Genomic DNA, 20,165 nt, shown 5'->3' with positions numbered 1-20,165 from the left:
GATCTCACCACTGGGAATCACACCACTGGGAATCACACCACTGAGAATCACATCATTCAGAATCACAACACTGGGAATCACAGCACTGGGAATCACAGCACTGGGAATCACAGCATTGGGAAGCACACCACTCAGAATCACACCACTGAGAATCTCACCACTGGGAATCACACCAGTGAGAATCTCAGCACTGGCAATCTCAGCACTGGCAATCTCAACACTGGCAATCACACCACTGAGAATCTCTCCACTGCGAATCACACCATTGAGATTCCCGCCACTGCGAATCTCATCACTGGGAATCACACCACTGAAAAACTCACCGCTGGGAATCACACCACTGAGAATCAAACCAATGAGAATCTCACCGCTGGGAATCACACCACTGAGAATCAAACCACTGAGAATCTGACCGCTGGGAATCGCACCACTGAGAATCGCACCACTGAGAATCAGATCACTGAGAATAACACCACTGGGAATCACACCACTGAAAATCTCAACGCTGGGAATCACACCACTGAGAATCAAACCACTGAGAATCTCACCGCTGGAAATCACACCACTGAGAATCACACCACTGAGAATCTCACCGCTGGGAATCACACCACTGAGAATCAAACCACTGAGAATCTCACCACTGAGATTCACACCACTGAGAATAACACCACTGAGATTCACACCACTGAGATTCACACCACTGAGATTCACACCACTGAGAATCACACCACTGAGAATCACACCACTGAGATTCACACCACTGAGAATAACACCACTGGGAATAACACCACTGGGAATCTCACCACTGAGAATCACACCACTGAGAATCCCACCACTGAGAATCGCATCACTGAGATTCGCACCACTGAGATTCGCACCACTGAGAATCGCACCACTGAGAATCACACCACTGAGAATCACACCACTGAGAATCACACCACTGAGATTCACACCACTGAGAATCACACCACTGAGATTCACACCACTGATAATCAGATCACTGAGAATAACACCACTGGGAATCTCACCACTGAGATTCACACCATTGAGATTCAAACCACTGAGAATCAGACCACTGAGATTCACACCACTGAGAATCACACCACTGAGATTCACACCATTGAGAATCACACCACTGAGAATCTCATCACTGAGATTCACACTACTGAGATTCACACCACTGAGATTCACACCACTGAGATTCACACCACTGAGAATCAGATAACTGGGATTCACACCACTGGGAATCTCACCACTGAGGAACTCACCACTGGGAATCTCACCACTGGGAATTACACCACTGGGAATCATATCACTGGGAATCACACCACTGGGAATCACACCACTGATAATACCACCACCGGGAATCACACCACTGGGAATCACACCACTGGGAATCACACCACTGGGAATCACACCACTGGGAATCACACCACTGAGAATCAGACGACTGAGAATCACACCACTGGGAATCACACCACTGGGAATCACACCACTGGGAATCACACCACTGGGAAACTCACCACTGAGAATCTCACCATTGGGAATCACACCACAGGGAATCACACCACTGGGAATCACAGCACTGAGATTCACACCATTGAGAATCACACCACTGAGAATCGCACCACTGAGAATCGCACCACTGAGAATCAGATCACTGAGAATAACACCACTGGGAATCCCACCACTGAGAATCACACTACTGAGAATCACACCACTGAGAATCACACCACTGAGATTCACACCACTGAGAATCTCACCACTGAGAATCTCACCACAGAGATTCACACCACAGATTCACACCACTGAGAATTACACCACTGAGAATCAGACCACTGAGATTCACACCACTGAGATTCACACCACTGAGATTCACACCACTGAGAATCACACCACTGAGATTCACACCATTGAGAATCACACCACTGAGATTCACACCACTGAGATTCACACCACTGAGATTCACACCACTGAGAATCAGATAACTGGGATTCAAACCACTGGGAATCTCACCACTGAGGAACTCACCACTGGGAATCACACCACTGCGAATCACACCACTGGGAATCCCACCACTGGGAATCACACCACTGGGAATCAGATCACTGAGAATCAGATCACTGAGAATCACACCACTGGGAATCACACCACTGATAATACCACGACCGGGAATCACACCACTGAGAATCAGACGACTGAGAATCTCTCCACTGTGAATCACACCACTGGGAATCACACCACTGATAATACCACCACTGGGAATCACAACACTGGCAATCACAACACTGAGAATCTCACCACTGGGAATCACACCACACGGAATCACACCACAGGGAATCACACCACTGGGAATCACACCACTGGGAATAACACCACTGAGAATCTCACCATTGGGAATCACACCACTGAGAATCACACCACTGAGGATCTCACCACTGGGAATCACACCACTGGGAATCACACCACTGAGAATCACATCATTCAGAATCACAACACTGGGAATCACAGCACTGGGAATCACAGCACTGGGAATCACAGCATTGGGAAGCACACCACTCTGAATCACACCACTGAGAATCTCACCACTGGGAATCACACCAGTGAGAATCTCAGCACTGGCAATCTCAGCACTGGCAAGCTCAACACTGGCAATCACACCACTGAGAATCTCTCCACTGCGAATCACACCATTGAGAATCCCGCCACTGCGAATCTCATCACTGGGAATCACACCACTGAAAATCTCACCGCTGGGAATCACACCACTGAGAATCAAACCAATGAGAATCTCACCGCTGGGAATCACACCACTGAGAATCAAACCACTGAGAATCTGACCGCTGGGAATCGCACCACTGAGAATCGCACCACTGAGAATCAGATCACTGAGAATAACACCACTGGGAATCACACCACTGAAAATCTCACCGCTGGGAATCACACCACTGAGAATCAAACCACTGAGAATCTCACCGCTGGGAATCACACCATTGAGAATCACACCACTGAGAATAACACCACTGGGAATAACACCACTGGGAATCTCACCACTGGGAATCTCACCACTGAGATTCGCACCACTGAGAATCGCACCACTGAGAATCACACCACTGAGTATCACACCACTGAGATTCACACCACTGAGAATCACACCACTGGGAATCCCACCACTGAGATTCAGACCACTGAGAATCACACCACTGAGAATCACACCACTGAGATTCACACCACTGAGATTCACACCACTGAGATTCACACCACTGAGAATCAGATCACTTAGAATAACACCACTGGGAATCTCACCACTGAGATTCACACCACAGATTCACACCACTGAGAATTACACCACTGAGAATCAGACCACTGAGATTCACACCACTGAGATTCACACCACTGAGATTCACACCACTGAGAATCACACCACTGAGATTCACACCATTGAGAATCACACCACTGAGATTCACACCACTGAGATTCACACCACTGAGATTCACACCACTGAGAATCAGATAACTGGGATTCAAACCACTGGGAATCTCACCACTGAGGAACTCACCACTGGGAATCACACCACTGCGAATCACACCACTGGGAATCACACCACTGGGAATCACACCACTGGGAATCAGATCACTGAGAATCAGATCACTGAGAATCACACCACTGGGAATCACACCACTGATAATACCACGACCGGGAATCACACCACTGAGAATCAGACGACTGAGAATCTCTCCACTGTGAATCACACCACTGGGAATCACACCACTGATAATACCACCACTGGGAATCACAACACTGGCAATCACAACACTGAGAATCTCACCACTGGGAATCACACCACAGGGAATCACACCACAGGGAATCACACCACTGGGAATCACACCACTGGGAATACCACCACTGGGAATAACACCACTGAGAATCTCACCACTGGGAATCACACCACTGGGAATCACACCACTGAGAATCACATCATTCAGAATCACAACACTGGGAATCACAACACTGGGATTCACAGCAATGGGAATCACAGCACTGGGAATCACAGCATTGGGAAGCACACCACTCAGAATCACACCACTGAGAATCTCACCACTGGGAATCACACCACAGGGAATCACACCACAGGGAATCACACCACAGGGAATCACACCACTGGGAATAACACCACTGGGAATAACACCACTGAGAATCTCACCACTGGGAATCACACCACTGAGAATCTCAGCACTGGCAATCACACCACTGAGGATCTCACCACTGGGAATCACACCACTGGGAATCACAGCACTGAGAATCACATCATTCAGAATCACAACACTGGGAATCACAACACTGGGAATCACAGCACTGGGAATCACAGCACTGGGAATCACAGCATTGGGAAGCACACCACTCAGAATCACACCACTGAGAATCTCACCACTGGGAATCACACCAGTGAGAATCTCAGCACTGGCAATCTCAGCACTGGCAATCTCAACACTGGCAATCACACCACTGAGAATCTCTCCACTGGGAATCACACCACTGTGAATCAAACCAATGAGAATCTCACCGCTGGGAATCACACCACTGAGAATCAAACCACTGAGAATCTGACCGCTGGGAATCGCACCACTGAGAATCGCACCACTGAGAATCAGATCACTGGCAATAACACCACTGGGAATCACACCACTGAAAATTTCTCCGCTGGGAATCACACCACTGAGAATCAAACCACTGAGAATCTCACCGCTGGGAATCACACCACTGAGAATCACACCACTGAGAATCTCACCGCTGGGAATCACACCACTGAGAATCAAACCACAGAATCTCACCGCTGGGAATCACACCATTGAGAATCACACCATTGAGAATCACACCACTGAGACTGAAACCACTGAGAATCACACCACTGAGATTCACACCACTGAGAATAACACCACTGAGATTCACACCACTGAGATTCACACCACTGAGATTCACACCACTGAGAATCACACCACTGAGACTAAAACCACTGAGAATCACACCACTGAGATTCACACCACTGAGAATAACACCACTGGGAATAACACCACTGGGAATCTCACCACTGAGAATCACACCACTGAGAATCCCACCACTGAGAATCGCATCACTGAGATTCGCACCACTGAGATTCGCACCACTGGGAATCGCACCACTGAGAATCACACCACTGAGAATCACACCACTGAGAATCACACCACTGAGATTCACACCACTGAGAATCACACCACTGAGATTCACACCACTGAAATTCACACCACTGAGAATCAGATCACTGAGAATAACACCACTGGGAATCTCACCACTGAGATTCACACCATTGAGATTCAGACCACTGAGAATCACACCACTGAGAATCACACCACTGAGATTCACACCACTGAGATTCACACCACTGAGAATCAGATCACTGAGAATAACACCACTGGGAATCTCACCACTGAGATTCACACCACTGAGATTCAGACCATTGAGAATCACACCATTGAGAATCACACCACTGAGACTGAAAACACTGAGATTCGCACCACTGAGAATCGCACCACTAAGAATCGCACCACTGAGAATCGCACCACTGAGAATCAGATCACTGAGAATAACACCACTGGGAATCTTACCACTGAGATTCACACCACTGAGAATCACACCACTGAGATTCTCACCACTGAGATTCACACCACTGAGATTCACACCACTGAGATTCACACCACTGAGATTCACACCGAGAGTCAGATCACTGAGAATAACACCACTGGGAATCTTACCACTGAGATTCACACCACTGAGATTCGCACCACTGAGATTTACACCAGAGACTGAAACCACTGAGAATTAGACGACTGAGAATCTCACCAGAGAATCAGAACACTGAGAATCAGAATACTGAGAATCTCAGCACTAAGATTCACACCACTGAAAATCTCACCACAGAGAATCTCACCACAGAGAATCACACCAGGGAGAATCTCACCACTGAGAATCTCAGCATTGAGATGAACAACACCGAGAATCTCACCACTGAGAATCTCAGGATTGAGAATCACACCACTGAGATTCACACCACTGAGGTTCACATCACTGAGATTCCCACCACTGAGATTCACACCACTGAGAATAACACCACTGAGAATCACACGACTGAGAATCTCACCACTAAAATTCACACCACTGAGATTCACACCACTGAGAATCACACCACTGAGAATCACACCATTGAGATTCACACCACTGAGAATCTCACCACTGAGAATCAAACCACTGAGATTCCCGCCACTGAGATTCACACCACTGAGATTCACACCACTGAGAATCTCACCACAGAGAATCTCACCACTGAGAATCACACCACTGAGAATCTCACCACTGAGAATCTCACCACTGAGAATTTCACTTTTGAGAATCTCACCACTGAGAATCAGAAGACTGAGAATCTCACCACTGAGATTCACACCACTGAGATTCACACCACTGAGATTCACATCACTGAGATTCACACCACTGAGATTCACACCACTGAGAATCACACCACTGAGATTCACATCACTGAGAATCTCACCACTGAAAATCACACCACCGAGATTCACATCACTGAGATTCACAGCACTGAGAATCTCACCACTGAGAATCTCACCACTGAAATTCACACCACTGAGATTCACGCCACTGAGATTCACGCCACTGAGAATCACGCCACTGAGATTCACGCTACTGAGATTCACACCGCTGAGAATCACATGGCTGAGATTCACACCGCTGAGAAACACACCACTGAGATTCACACCATTGAGATTCACACCACTGAGAATCGCACCACTGAGAATCGCACCACTGAGAATCAGATCACTGAGAATCGCACCACTGAGAATCGCACCACTGAGAATAACACCACTGGGAATCCCACCACTGAGATTCACACCACTGAGATTCACACCACTGAGAATCACACCACTGAGAATCACAGCACTGGGAATCACAGCACTGGGAATCACAGCACCGGGAATCACAGCATTGGGAAGCACACCACTCAGAATCACACCACTGAGAATCTCACCACTGGGAATCACACCAGTGAGAATCTCAGCACTGGCAATCTCAGCACTGGCAATCTCAACACTGGCAATCACACCACTGAGAATCTCTCCACTGGGAATCACACCACTGAGAATCAAACCAATGAGAATCTCACCGCTGGGAATCACACCACTAAGAATCAAACCACTGAGAATCTGACCGCTGGGAATCGCACCACTGAGAATCGCACCAATGAGAATCAGATCACTGGCAATAACACCACTGGGAATCACACCACTGAAAATCTCTCCGCTGGGAATCACACCACTGAGAATCAAACCACTGAGAATCTCACCGCTGGGAATCACACCACTGAGAATCACACCACTGAGAATCTCACCGCTGGGAATCACACCACTGAGAATCAAACCACTGAGAATCTCACCGCTGGGAATCACACCATTGAGAATCACACCATTGAGAATCACACCACTGAGACTGAAACCACTGAGAATCACACCACTGAGATTCTCACCACTGAGAATAACACCACTGAGATTCACACCACTGAGATTCACACCACTGAGATTCACACCACTGAGAATCACACCACTGAGACTAAAACCACTGAGAATCACACCACTGAGATTCACACCACTGAGAATAACACCACTGGGAATAACACCACTGGGAATCTCACCACTGAGAATCACACCACTGAGAATCCCACCACTGAGAATCGCATCACTGAGATTCGCACCACTGAGATTCGCACCACTGGGAATCGCACCAATGAGAATCACACCACTGAGAATCACACCACTGAGAATCACACCACTGAGATTCACACCACTGAGAATCACACCACTGAGATTCACACCACTGAAATTCACACCACTGAGAATCAGATCACTGAGAATAACACCACTGGGAATCTCACCACTGAGATTCACACCATTGAGATTCAGACCACTGAGAATCACACCACTGAGAATCACACCACTGAGATTCACACCACTGAGATTCACACCACTGAGATTCACACCACTGAGAATCAGATCACTGAGAATAACACCACTGGGAATCTCACCACTGAGATTCACACCACTGAGATTCAGACCATTGAGAATCACACCATTGAGAATCACACCACTGAGAATCGCACCACTAAGAATCGCACCACTGAGAATCGCACCACTGAGAATCAGATCACTGAGAATAACACCACTGGGAATCTTACCACTGAGATTCACACCACTGAGAATCACACCACTGAGATTCTCACCACTGAGATTCACACCACTGAGAATCACACCACTGAGATTCACACCACTGAGATTTACACCAGAGACTGAAACCACTGAGAATTAGACGACTGAGAATCTCACCAGAGAATCAGAACACTGAGAATCAGAATACTGAGAATCTCAGCACAAAGATTCACACCACTGAAAATCTCACCACAGAGAATCTCACCACAGAGAATCACACCAGGGAGAATCTCACCACTGAGAATCTCAGCATTGAGATGAACAACACCGAGAATCTCACCACTGAGAATCTCAGGATTGAGAATCACACCACTGAGATTCACACCACTGAGGTTCACATCACTGAGATTCCCACCACTGAGATTCACACCACTGAGAATCACACCACTGAGAATCACACGACTGAGAATCTCACCACTAAAATTCACACCACTGAGATTCACACCACTGAGAATCACACCACTGAGAATCACACTATTGAGATTCACACCACTGAGAATCTCACCACTGAGAATCAAACCACTGAGATTCCCGCCACTGAGATTCACACCACTGAGAATCTCACTAGAGAATCTCACCACAGAGAATCTCACCACTGAGAATCACACCACTGAGAATCTCACCACTGAGAATCTCACCACTGAGAATTTCACTTTTGAGAATCTCACCACTGAGAATCAGAAGACTGAGAATCTCACCACTGAGATTCACACCACTGAGATTCACACCACTGAGATTCACATCACTGAGATTCACACCACTGAGATTCACACCACTGAGAATCACACCACTGAGATTCACATCACTGAGAATCTCACCACTGAAAATCACACCACCGAGATTCACATCACTGAGATTCACAGCACTGAGAATCTCACCACTGAGAATCTCACCACTGAAATTCACACCACTGAGATTCACGCCACTGAGATTCACGCCACTGAGAATCACGCCACTGAGATTCACGCTACTGAGATTCACACCGCTGAGAATCACACGGCTGAGATTCACACCACTGAGATTCACACCACTGAGAATCACACCACTGAGACTAAAACCACTGAGAATCACACCACTGAGAATCGCACCACTGAGAATCAGATCACTGAGAATCGCACCACTGAGAATCGCACCACTGAGAATAACACCACTGGGAATCCCACCACTGAGATTCACACCACTGAGATTCACACCACTGAGAATCACACCACTGAGAATCACACCACTGAGAATCACACCACTGAGAATCACACCACTGAGATTCACACCACTGAGAATCACACCACTGAGATTCACACCACTGAAATTCACACCACTGAGAATCAGATCACTGAGAATAACACCACTGGGAATCTCACCACTGAGATTCACACCATTGAGATTCAGACCACTGAGAATCACACCACTGAGAATCACACCACTGAGATTCACACCACTGAGATTCACACCATTGAGATTCACACCACTGAGAATCAGATCACTGAGAATAACACCACTGGGAATCTCACCACTGAGATTCACACCACTGAGATTCAGACCATTGAGAATCACACCATTGAGAATCACACCACTGAGACTGAAAACACTGAGATTCGCACCACTGAGAATCGCACCACTAAGAATCGCACCACTGAGAATCGCACCACTGAGAATCAGATCACTGAGAATAACACCACTGGGAATCTTACCACTGAGATTCACACCACTGAGAATCACACCACTGAGATTCTCACCACTGAGATTCACACCACTGAGAATCACACCACTGAGATTCACACCACTGAGATTCACACCACTGAGATTCACACCGAGAATCAGATCACTGAGAATAACACCACTGGGAATCTTACCACTGAGATTCACACCACTGAGATTCGCACCACTGAGATTTACACCAGAGACTGAAACCACTGAGAATTAGACGACTGAGAATCTCACCAGAGAATCAGAACACTGAGAATCACACCAGGGAGAATCTCACCACTGAGAATCTCAGCATTGAGATGAACAACACCGAGAATCTCACCACTGAGAATCTCACCACTGAGAATCTCAGGATTGAGAATCACACCACTGAGATTCACACCACTGAGGTTCACATCACTGAGATTCCCACCACTGAGATTCACACCACTGAGAATCTCACCGCTGGGAATCACACCACTGAAAATCTCACCACAGAGAATCTCACCACAGAGAATCACACCAGGGAGAATCTCACCACTGAGAATCTCAGCATTGAGATGAACAACACCGAGAATCTCACCACTGAGAATCTCACCACTGAGAATCTCAGGATTGAGAATCACACCACTGAGATTCACACCACTGAGGTTCACATCACTGAGATTCCCACCACTGAGATTCACACCACTGAGAATCTCACCGCTGGGAATCACACCACTGAGAATCAAACCACTGAGAATCTCACCGCTGGGAATCACACCATTGAGAATCACACCATTGAGAATCACACCACTGAGACTGAAACCACTGAGAATCACACCACTGAGATTCACACCACTGAGAATAACACCACTGAGATTCACACCACTGAGATTAACACCACTGAGATTCACACCACTGAGAATCACACCACTGAGACTAAAACCACTGAGAATCACACCACTGAGATTCACACCACTGAGAATAACACCACTGGGAATAACACCACTGGGAATCTCACCACTGAGAATCACACCACTGAGAATCCCACCACTGAGAATCGCATCACTGAGATTCGCACCACTGAGATTCGCACCACTGGGAATTGCACCACTGAGAATCACACCACTGAGAATCACACCACTGAGAATCACACCACTGAGATTCACACCACTGAGAATCACACCACTGAGATTCACACCACTGAAATTCACACCACTGAGAATCAGATCACTGAGAATAACACCACTGGGAATCTCACCACTGAGATTCACACCATTGAGATTCAGACCACTGAGAATCACACCACTGAGAATCACAACACTGAGATTCACACCACTGAGATTCACACCACTGAGATTCACACCACTGAGAATCAGATCACTGAGAATAACACCACTGGGAATCTCACCACTGAGATTCACACCACTGAGATTCAGACCATTGAGAATCACACCATTGAGAATCACACCACTGAGACTGAAAACACTGAGATTCGCACCACTGAGAATCGCACCACTAAGAATCGCACCACTGAGAATCGCACCACTGAGAATCAGATCACTGAGAATAACACCACTGGGAATCTTACCACTGAGATTCACACCACTGAGAATCACACCACTGAGATTCTCACCACTGAGATTCACACCACTGAGAATCACACCACTGAGATTCACACCACTGAGATTCACACCACTGAGATTCACACCGAGAGTCAGATCACTGAGAATAACACCACTGGGAATCTTACCACTGAGATTCACACCACTGAGATTCGCACCACTGAGATTTACACCAGAGACTGAAACCACTGAGAATTAGACGACTGAGAATCTCACCAGAGAATCAGAACACTGAGAATCAGAATACTGAGAATCTCAGCACTAAGATTCACACCACTGAAAATCTCACCACAGAGAATCTCACCACAGAGAATCACACCAGGGAGAATCTCACCACTGAGAATCTCAGCATTGAGATGAACAACACCGAGAATCTCACCACTGAGAATCTCAGGATTGAGAATCACACCACTGAGATTCACACCACTGAGGTTCACATCACTGAGATTCCCACCACTGAGATTCACACCACTGAGAATCACACCACTGAGAATCACACGACTGAGAATCTCACCACTAAAATTCACACCACTGAGATTCACACCACTGAGAATCACACCACTGAGAATCACACCATTGAGATTCACACCACTGAGAATCTCACCACTGAGAATCAAACCACTGAGATTCCCGCCACTGAGATTCACACCACTGAGAATCTCACTAGAGAATCTCACCACAGAGAATCTCACCACTGAGAATCACACCACTGAGAATCTCACCACTGAGAATCAGAAGACTGAGAATCTCACCACTGAGATTCACACCACTGAGATTCACACCACTGAGATTCACATCACTGAGATTCACACCACTGAGATTCACACCACTGAGAATCACACCACTGAGATTCACATCACTGAGAATCTCACCACTGAAAATCACACCACCGAGATACACATCACTGAGATTCACAGCACTGAGAATCTCACCACTGAGAATCTCACCACTGAAATTCACACCACTGAGATTCACGCCACTGAGATTCACGCCACTGAGAATCACGCCACTGAGATTCACGCTACTGAGATTCACACCGCTGAGAATCATACGGCTGAGATTCACACCGCTGAGAATCACACCACTGAGATTCACACCATTGAGATTCACAGCACTGAGAATCGCACCACTGAGAATCAGATCACTGAGAATAACACCACTGGGAATCCCACCACTAAGAATCACACCACTGAGAATCACACCACCGAGATTCACACCACTGAGAATCTCACCACTGAGATTCACACCACAGATTCACACCACTGAGAATTACACCACTGAGAATCAGACCACTGAGATTCACACCACTGAGATTCACACCACTGAGATTCACACCAATGAGAATCACACCACTGAGAATCACACCACTGAGATTCACACCACTGAGATTCACACCACTGAGAATCAGATAACTGGGATTCGCACCACTGGGAATCTCACCACTGAGGAACTCACCACTGGAAATCTCACCACTGGGAATCACACCACTGGGAATCACACCACTGGGAATCAGATCACTGAGAATCACACCACTGGGAATCACACCACTGATAATACCACCATCGGGAATCACACCACTGTGAATCAGATGACTGAGAATCTCTCCACTGTGAATCACACCACTGGGAATCACACCACTGATAATACCACCACTGGGAATCACAACACTGGGAATCACACCACTGAGAATCTCACCATTGGGAATCACACCACTGGGAATCACACCACTGGGAATCACACCACTGGGAATCACACCACTGAGAATCTCACCAGTGGGAATCACACCACTGAGCATCACACCACTGAGAATCTCAGCACTGGCAATCACACCACTGAGAATCTCACCGCTGGGAATCACACAGCTGGGAATCACACCACTGTCAATCACACCACTGAGAATCACAACACTCAGAATCACAACACTCAGAATCACAACACTCAGAATCACAACACTCAGAATCACAACACTCAGAATCACAACACTGGGAATCACAGCACTGGGAATCACAGCATTAGGAAGCACACCACTGAGAATCACACCACTGAGAATCTCACCGCTGAGAATCACACCACTGAGATTCACACCATTGAGATTCACAGCACTGAGAATCGCACCACTGAGAATCAGATCACTGAGAATAACACCACTGGGAATCCCACCACTAAGAATCACACCACTGAGAATCACACCACCGAGATTCACACCACTGAGAATCTCACCACTGAGATTCACACCACAGATTCACACCACTGAGAATTACACCACTGAGAATCAGACCACTGAGATTCACACCACTGAGATTCACACCACTGAGAATCACACCACTGAGAATCACACCACTGAGATTCACACCACTGAGATTCACACCACTGAGAATCAGATAACTGGGATTCGCACCACTGGGAATCTCACCACTGAGGAACTCACCACTGGAAATCTCACCACTGGGAATCACACCACTGGGAATCACACCACTGGGAATCAGATCACTGAGAATCACACCACTGGGAATCACACCACTGATAATACCACCACCGGGAATCACACCACTGTGAATCAGATGACTGAGAATCTCTCCACTGTGAATCACACCACTGGGAATCACACCACTGATAATACCACCACTGGGAATCACAACACTGGGAATCACACCACTGACAATCTCACCATTGGGAATCACACCACTGGGAATCACACCACTGGGAATCACACCACTGGGAATCACACCACTGAGAATCTCACCAGTGGGAATCACACCACTGAGCATCACACCACTGAGAATCTCAGCACTGGCAATCACACCACTGAGAATCTCACCACTGGGAATCACACAACTGGGAATCACACCACTGTCAATCACACCACTGAGAATCACACCACTCAGAATCACAACACTCAGAATCACAACACTCAGAATCACAACACTCAGAATCACAACACTGGGAATCACAGCACTGGGAATCACAGCATTGGGAAGCACAACAGTGAGAATCTCAGCACTGGCAATCTCAGCACTGGCAATCTCAACACTGGCAATCACACCACTGAGAATCTCTCCACTGCGAATCACACCATTGAGAAACCCGCCACTGCGAATCTCATCACTGGGAATCACACCACTGAAAATCTCACCGCTGGGAATCACACCACTGAGAATCAAACCAATGAGAATCTCACCGCTGGGAATCACAACACTGAGATTCACACCACTGAGAATCACACCACTGAGAGTCACACCATTGAGAATCACACCACTGAGATTCACACCACTGAGATTCACACCACTGAGAATCAGATAACTGGGATTCAAACCACTGGGAATCTCACCACTGAGGAACTCACCACTGGAAATCTCACCACTGGGAATCACACCACTGGGAATCACACCACTGTAAATCAGATCACTGAGAATCACACCACTGGGAATCACACTACTGATAATACCACCACCGGGAATCACACCACTGAGAATCAGACGACTGAGAATCTCTCCACTGTGAATCACACCACTGGGAATCACACCACTGATAATACCTCCACTGGGAATCACACCACAGGGAATCACACCACTGGGAATCACACCACTGGGAATCACACCACTGGGAATAACACCACTGAGAATCTCACCACTGGGAATCACACCACTGAGAATCACACCACTGAGAATCTCAGCACTGGCAATCACACCACTGAGAATCTCACCATTGGGAATCACACCACTGGGAATCACACCACTGAGAATCACATCACTCAGAATCACAACACTGGGAATCACAGCACTGGGAATCACAGCATTGGGAAGCACACCACTGAGAATCACACCACAGAGAATCTCACCACTGGGAATCACACCAGTGAGAATCTCAACACTCGCAATCACACCACTGAGAATCTCTCCACTGCGAATCACACCATTGAGAATCCCGCCACTGCAAATCTCATCACTGGGAATCACACCACTGAAAATCTCACCACTGGGAATCACACCACTGAGAACCAGATCACTGAGAATAACACCACTGGGAATCATACCACTGAAAATCTCACCGCTGGGAATCACACCACTGAGAATCTCACCGCTGGGAATCACACCACTGAGAATCAAACCACTGAGAATCTCAGCGCCGGGAATCACACCACTGACAATCAAACCACTGAGAATCTCACCGCTGGGAATCACACCATTGAGAATCACACCACTGAGACTGAAACCACTGAGAATCACACCACTGAGATTCACACCACTGAGAATCGCACCACTGAGAATCGCACCACTGAGAATTGCACCACTGAGAATCAGATCACTGAGAATAACACCACTGGGAATCCCACCACTGAGAATCACACCACTGAGAATCACACCACTGAGAATCTCACCACTGAGATTCACACCACTGAGATTCACACCACTGAGACTGAAACCACTGAGAATCACACCACTGAGAATCACACCACTGAGATTCACACCACTGAGATTCACACCACTGGGAATAACACCACTGAGAATCGCACCACTGAGAATCGCATCACTGAGATTCGCACCACTGAGATTCGCACCACTGAGATTCGCACCACTGAGAATCGCACCACTGAGAATCACACCACTGAGAATCACACCACTGAGATTCACACCACTGAGATTCAAACCACTGAGATTCACACCACTGAGAATAACACCACTGCGAATCTCACCACTGAGAATCACACCACTGAGATTCAGTCCACTGAGAATCACACCATTGAGAATCACACCACTGTGACTGAAAACACTGAGAATCACACCACTGAGATTCACACCACTGAGATTCACACCACTGAGAATCACACCACTGAGATTCACACCACTGAGATTCACACCACTGAGAATCAGATCACTGAGAATAACACCACTAGGAATCTCACCACTGAGATTCACACCACTGAGATTCAGACCACTGAGAATCACACCATTGAAAATCACACCACTGAGACTGAAAACACTGAGATTCGCACCACTGAGAATCGCACCACTGAGAATCTCACCTCTGAGATTCACACCACTGAGAATCGCACCAATGAGAATCGCACCACTGAGAATCACACCACTGAGAATCGCACCACTGAGAATAACACCACTGAGAATAACACCGCTGAGAATAACACCACTGGGAATCCCACCACTGAGATTCACACCACTGAGATTCACACCACTGAGATTCACACTGAGAATCAGATCACTGAGAATGACACCACTGGGAATCTTACCACTGAGATTCACACCACTGAGAATCACACCACTGAGATTCACACCACTGAGATTCACACCACTGAGAATCACACCACTGAGAATCACACCACTGAGATTCACACCACTGAGAATCACACCACTGAGAATCACACCACTGAGATTCACACCACTGAGATTCACACCACTGAGAATCAGATAACTGGGATTCGCACCACTGGGAATCTCACCACTGAGGAACTCACCACTGGAAATCTCACCACTGGGAATCACACCACTGTGAATCACACCACTGGGAATCAGATCACTGAGAATCACACCACTGGGAATCACACCACTGATAATACCACCACCGGGAATCACACCACTGTGAATCAGATGACTGAGAATCTCTCCACTGTGAATCACACCACTGGGAATCACACCACTGATAATACCACCACTGGGAATCACAACACTGGGAATCACACCACTGAGAATCTCACCATTGGGAATCACACCACTGGGAATCACACCACTGGGAATCACACCACTGGGAATCACACCACTGAGAATCTCACCAGTGGGAATCACACCACTGAGCATCACACCACTGAGAATCTCAGCACTGGCAATCACACCACTGAGAATCTCACCGCTGGGAATCACACAGCTGGGAATCACACCACTGTCAATCACACCACTGAGAATCACACCACTCAGAATCACAACACTCAGAATCACAACACTCAGAATCACAACACTCAGAATCACAACACTGGGAATCACAGCACTGGGAATCACAGCATTGGGAAGCACACCACTGAGAATCACACCACTGAGAATCTCACCGCTGAGAAGCACACCACTGAGATTCACACCATTGAGATTCACAGCACTGAGAATCGCACCACTGAGAATCAGATCACTGAGAATAACACCACTGGGAATCCCACCACTAAGAATCACACCACTGAGAATCACACCACCGAGATTCACACCACTGAGAATCTCACCACTGAGATTCACACCACAGATTCACACCACTGAGAATTACACCACTGAGAATCAGACCACTGAGATTCACACCACTGAGATTCACACCACTGAGAATCACACCACTGAGAATCACACCACTGAGATTCACACCACTGAGATTCACACCACTGAGAATCAGATAACTGGGATTCGCACCACTGGGAATCTCACCACTGAGGAACTCACCACTGGAAATCTCACCACTGGGAATCACACCACTGGGAATCACACCACTGGGAATCAGATCACTGAGAATCACACCACTGGGAATCACACCACTGATAATACCACCACCGGGAATCACACCACTGTGAATCAGATGACTGAGAATCTCTCCACTGTGAATCACACCACTGGGAATCACACCACTGATAATACCACCACTGGGAATCACAACACTGGGAATCACACCACTGAGAATCTCACCATTGGGAATCACACCACTGGGAATCACACCACTGGGAATCACACCACTGGGAATCACACCACTGAGAATCTCACCAGTGGGAATCACACCACTGAGCATCACACCACTGAGAATCTCAGCACTGGCAATCACACCACTGAGAATCTCACCACTGGGAATCACACAACTGGGAATCACACCACTGTCAATCACACCACTGAGAATCACACCACTCAGAATCACAACACTCAGAATCACAACACTCAGAATCACAACACTCAGAATCACAACACTGGGAATCACAGCACTGGGAATCACAGCATTGGGAAGCACAACAGTGAGAATCTCAGCACTGGCAATCTCAGCACTGGCAATCTCAACACTGGCAATCACACCACTGAGAATCTCTCCACTGCGAATCACACCATTGAGAAACCCGCCACTGCGAATCTCATCACTGGGAATCACACCTCTGAAAATCTCACCGCTGGGAATCACACCACTGAGAATCAAACCAATGAGAATCTCACCGCTGGGAATCACAACACTGAGATTCACACCACTGAGAATCACACCACTGAGAGTCACACCATTGAGAATCACACCACTGAGATTCACACCACTGAGATTCACACCACTGAGAATCAGATAACTGGGATTCAAACCACTGGGAATCTCACCACTGAGGAACTCACCACTGGAAATCTCACCACTGGGAATCACACCACTGGGAATCACACCACTGTAAATCAGATCACTGAGAATCACACCACTGGGAATCACACTACTGATAATACCACCACCGGGAATCACACCACTGAGAATCAGACGACTGAGAATCTCTCCACTGTGAATCACACCACTGGGAATCACACCACTGATAATACCTCCACTGGGAATCACACCACAGGGAATCACACCACTGGGAATCACACCACTGGGAATCACACCACTGGGAATAACACCACTGAGAATCTCACCACTGGGAATCACACCACTGAGAATCACACCACTGAGAATCTCAGCACTGGCAATCACACCACTGAGAATCTCACCATTGGGAATCACACCACTGGGAATCACACCACTGAGAATCACATCACTCAGAATCACAACACTGGGAATCACAGCACTGGGAATCACAGCATTGGGAAGCACACCACTGAGAATCACACCACAGAGAATCTCACCACTGGGAATCACACCAGTGAGAATCTCAACACTCGCAATCACACCACTGAGAATCTCTGCACTGCGAATCACACCATTGAGAATCCCGCCACTGCAAATCTCATCACTGGGAATCACACCACTGAAAATCTCACCACTGGGAATCACACCACTGAGAACCAGATCACTGAGAATAACACCACTGGGAATCATACCACTGAAAATCTCACCGCTGGGAATCACACCACTGAGAATCTCACCGCTGGGAATCACACCACTGAGAATCAAACCACTGAGAATCTCAGCGCCGGGAATCACACCACTGACAATCAAACCACTGAGAATCTCACCGCTGGGAATCACACCATTGAGAATCACACCACTGAGACTGAAACCACTGAGAATCACACCACTGAGATTCACACCACTGAGAATCGCACCACTGAGAATCGCACCACTGAGAATTGCACCACTGAGAATCAGATCACTGAGAATAACACCACTGGGAATCCCACCACTGAGAATCACACCACTGAGAATCACACCACTGAGAATCTCACCACTGAGATTCACACCACTGAGATTCACACCACTGAGACTGAAACCACTGAGAATCACACCACTGAGAATCACACCACTGAGATTCACACCACTGAGATTCACACCACTGAGAATCAGATAACTGGGATTCAAACCACTGGGAATCTCACCACTGAGGAACTCACCACTGGAAATCTCACCACTGGGAATC

The 20,165-nt window shown here is 47.3% G+C and overlaps 1 protein-coding gene across 1 annotated transcript; it reads left to right on the top strand.

Annotated features, from left to right (window-relative positions):
- Positions 1 to 7,559: 7,559 nt before the first annotated feature.
- On the top strand, positions 7,560 to 8,081 carry LOC137352343 (P-selectin glycoprotein ligand 1-like; the record flags this gene model as incomplete). Its single annotated transcript, XM_068017638.1, has 1 exon — positions 7,560 to 8,081. A coding segment is annotated over one exon (522 nt), but the record flags the coding sequence as incomplete, so codon positions are not given.
- Between the last annotated feature and the right edge of the window lie 12,084 nt (positions 8,082 to 20,165).

Source organism: Heterodontus francisci, chromosome 3 (genome assembly GCF_036365525.1).
Source record: "Heterodontus francisci isolate sHetFra1 chromosome 3, sHetFra1.hap1, whole genome shotgun sequence".
NCBI lineage: Eukaryota > Metazoa > Chordata > Chondrichthyes > Heterodontiformes > Heterodontidae > Heterodontus > Heterodontus francisci.
The sequence above is the reverse complement of the archived record's forward strand: the minus strand, read 5'-3'. Positions and strand labels throughout refer to the sequence as shown.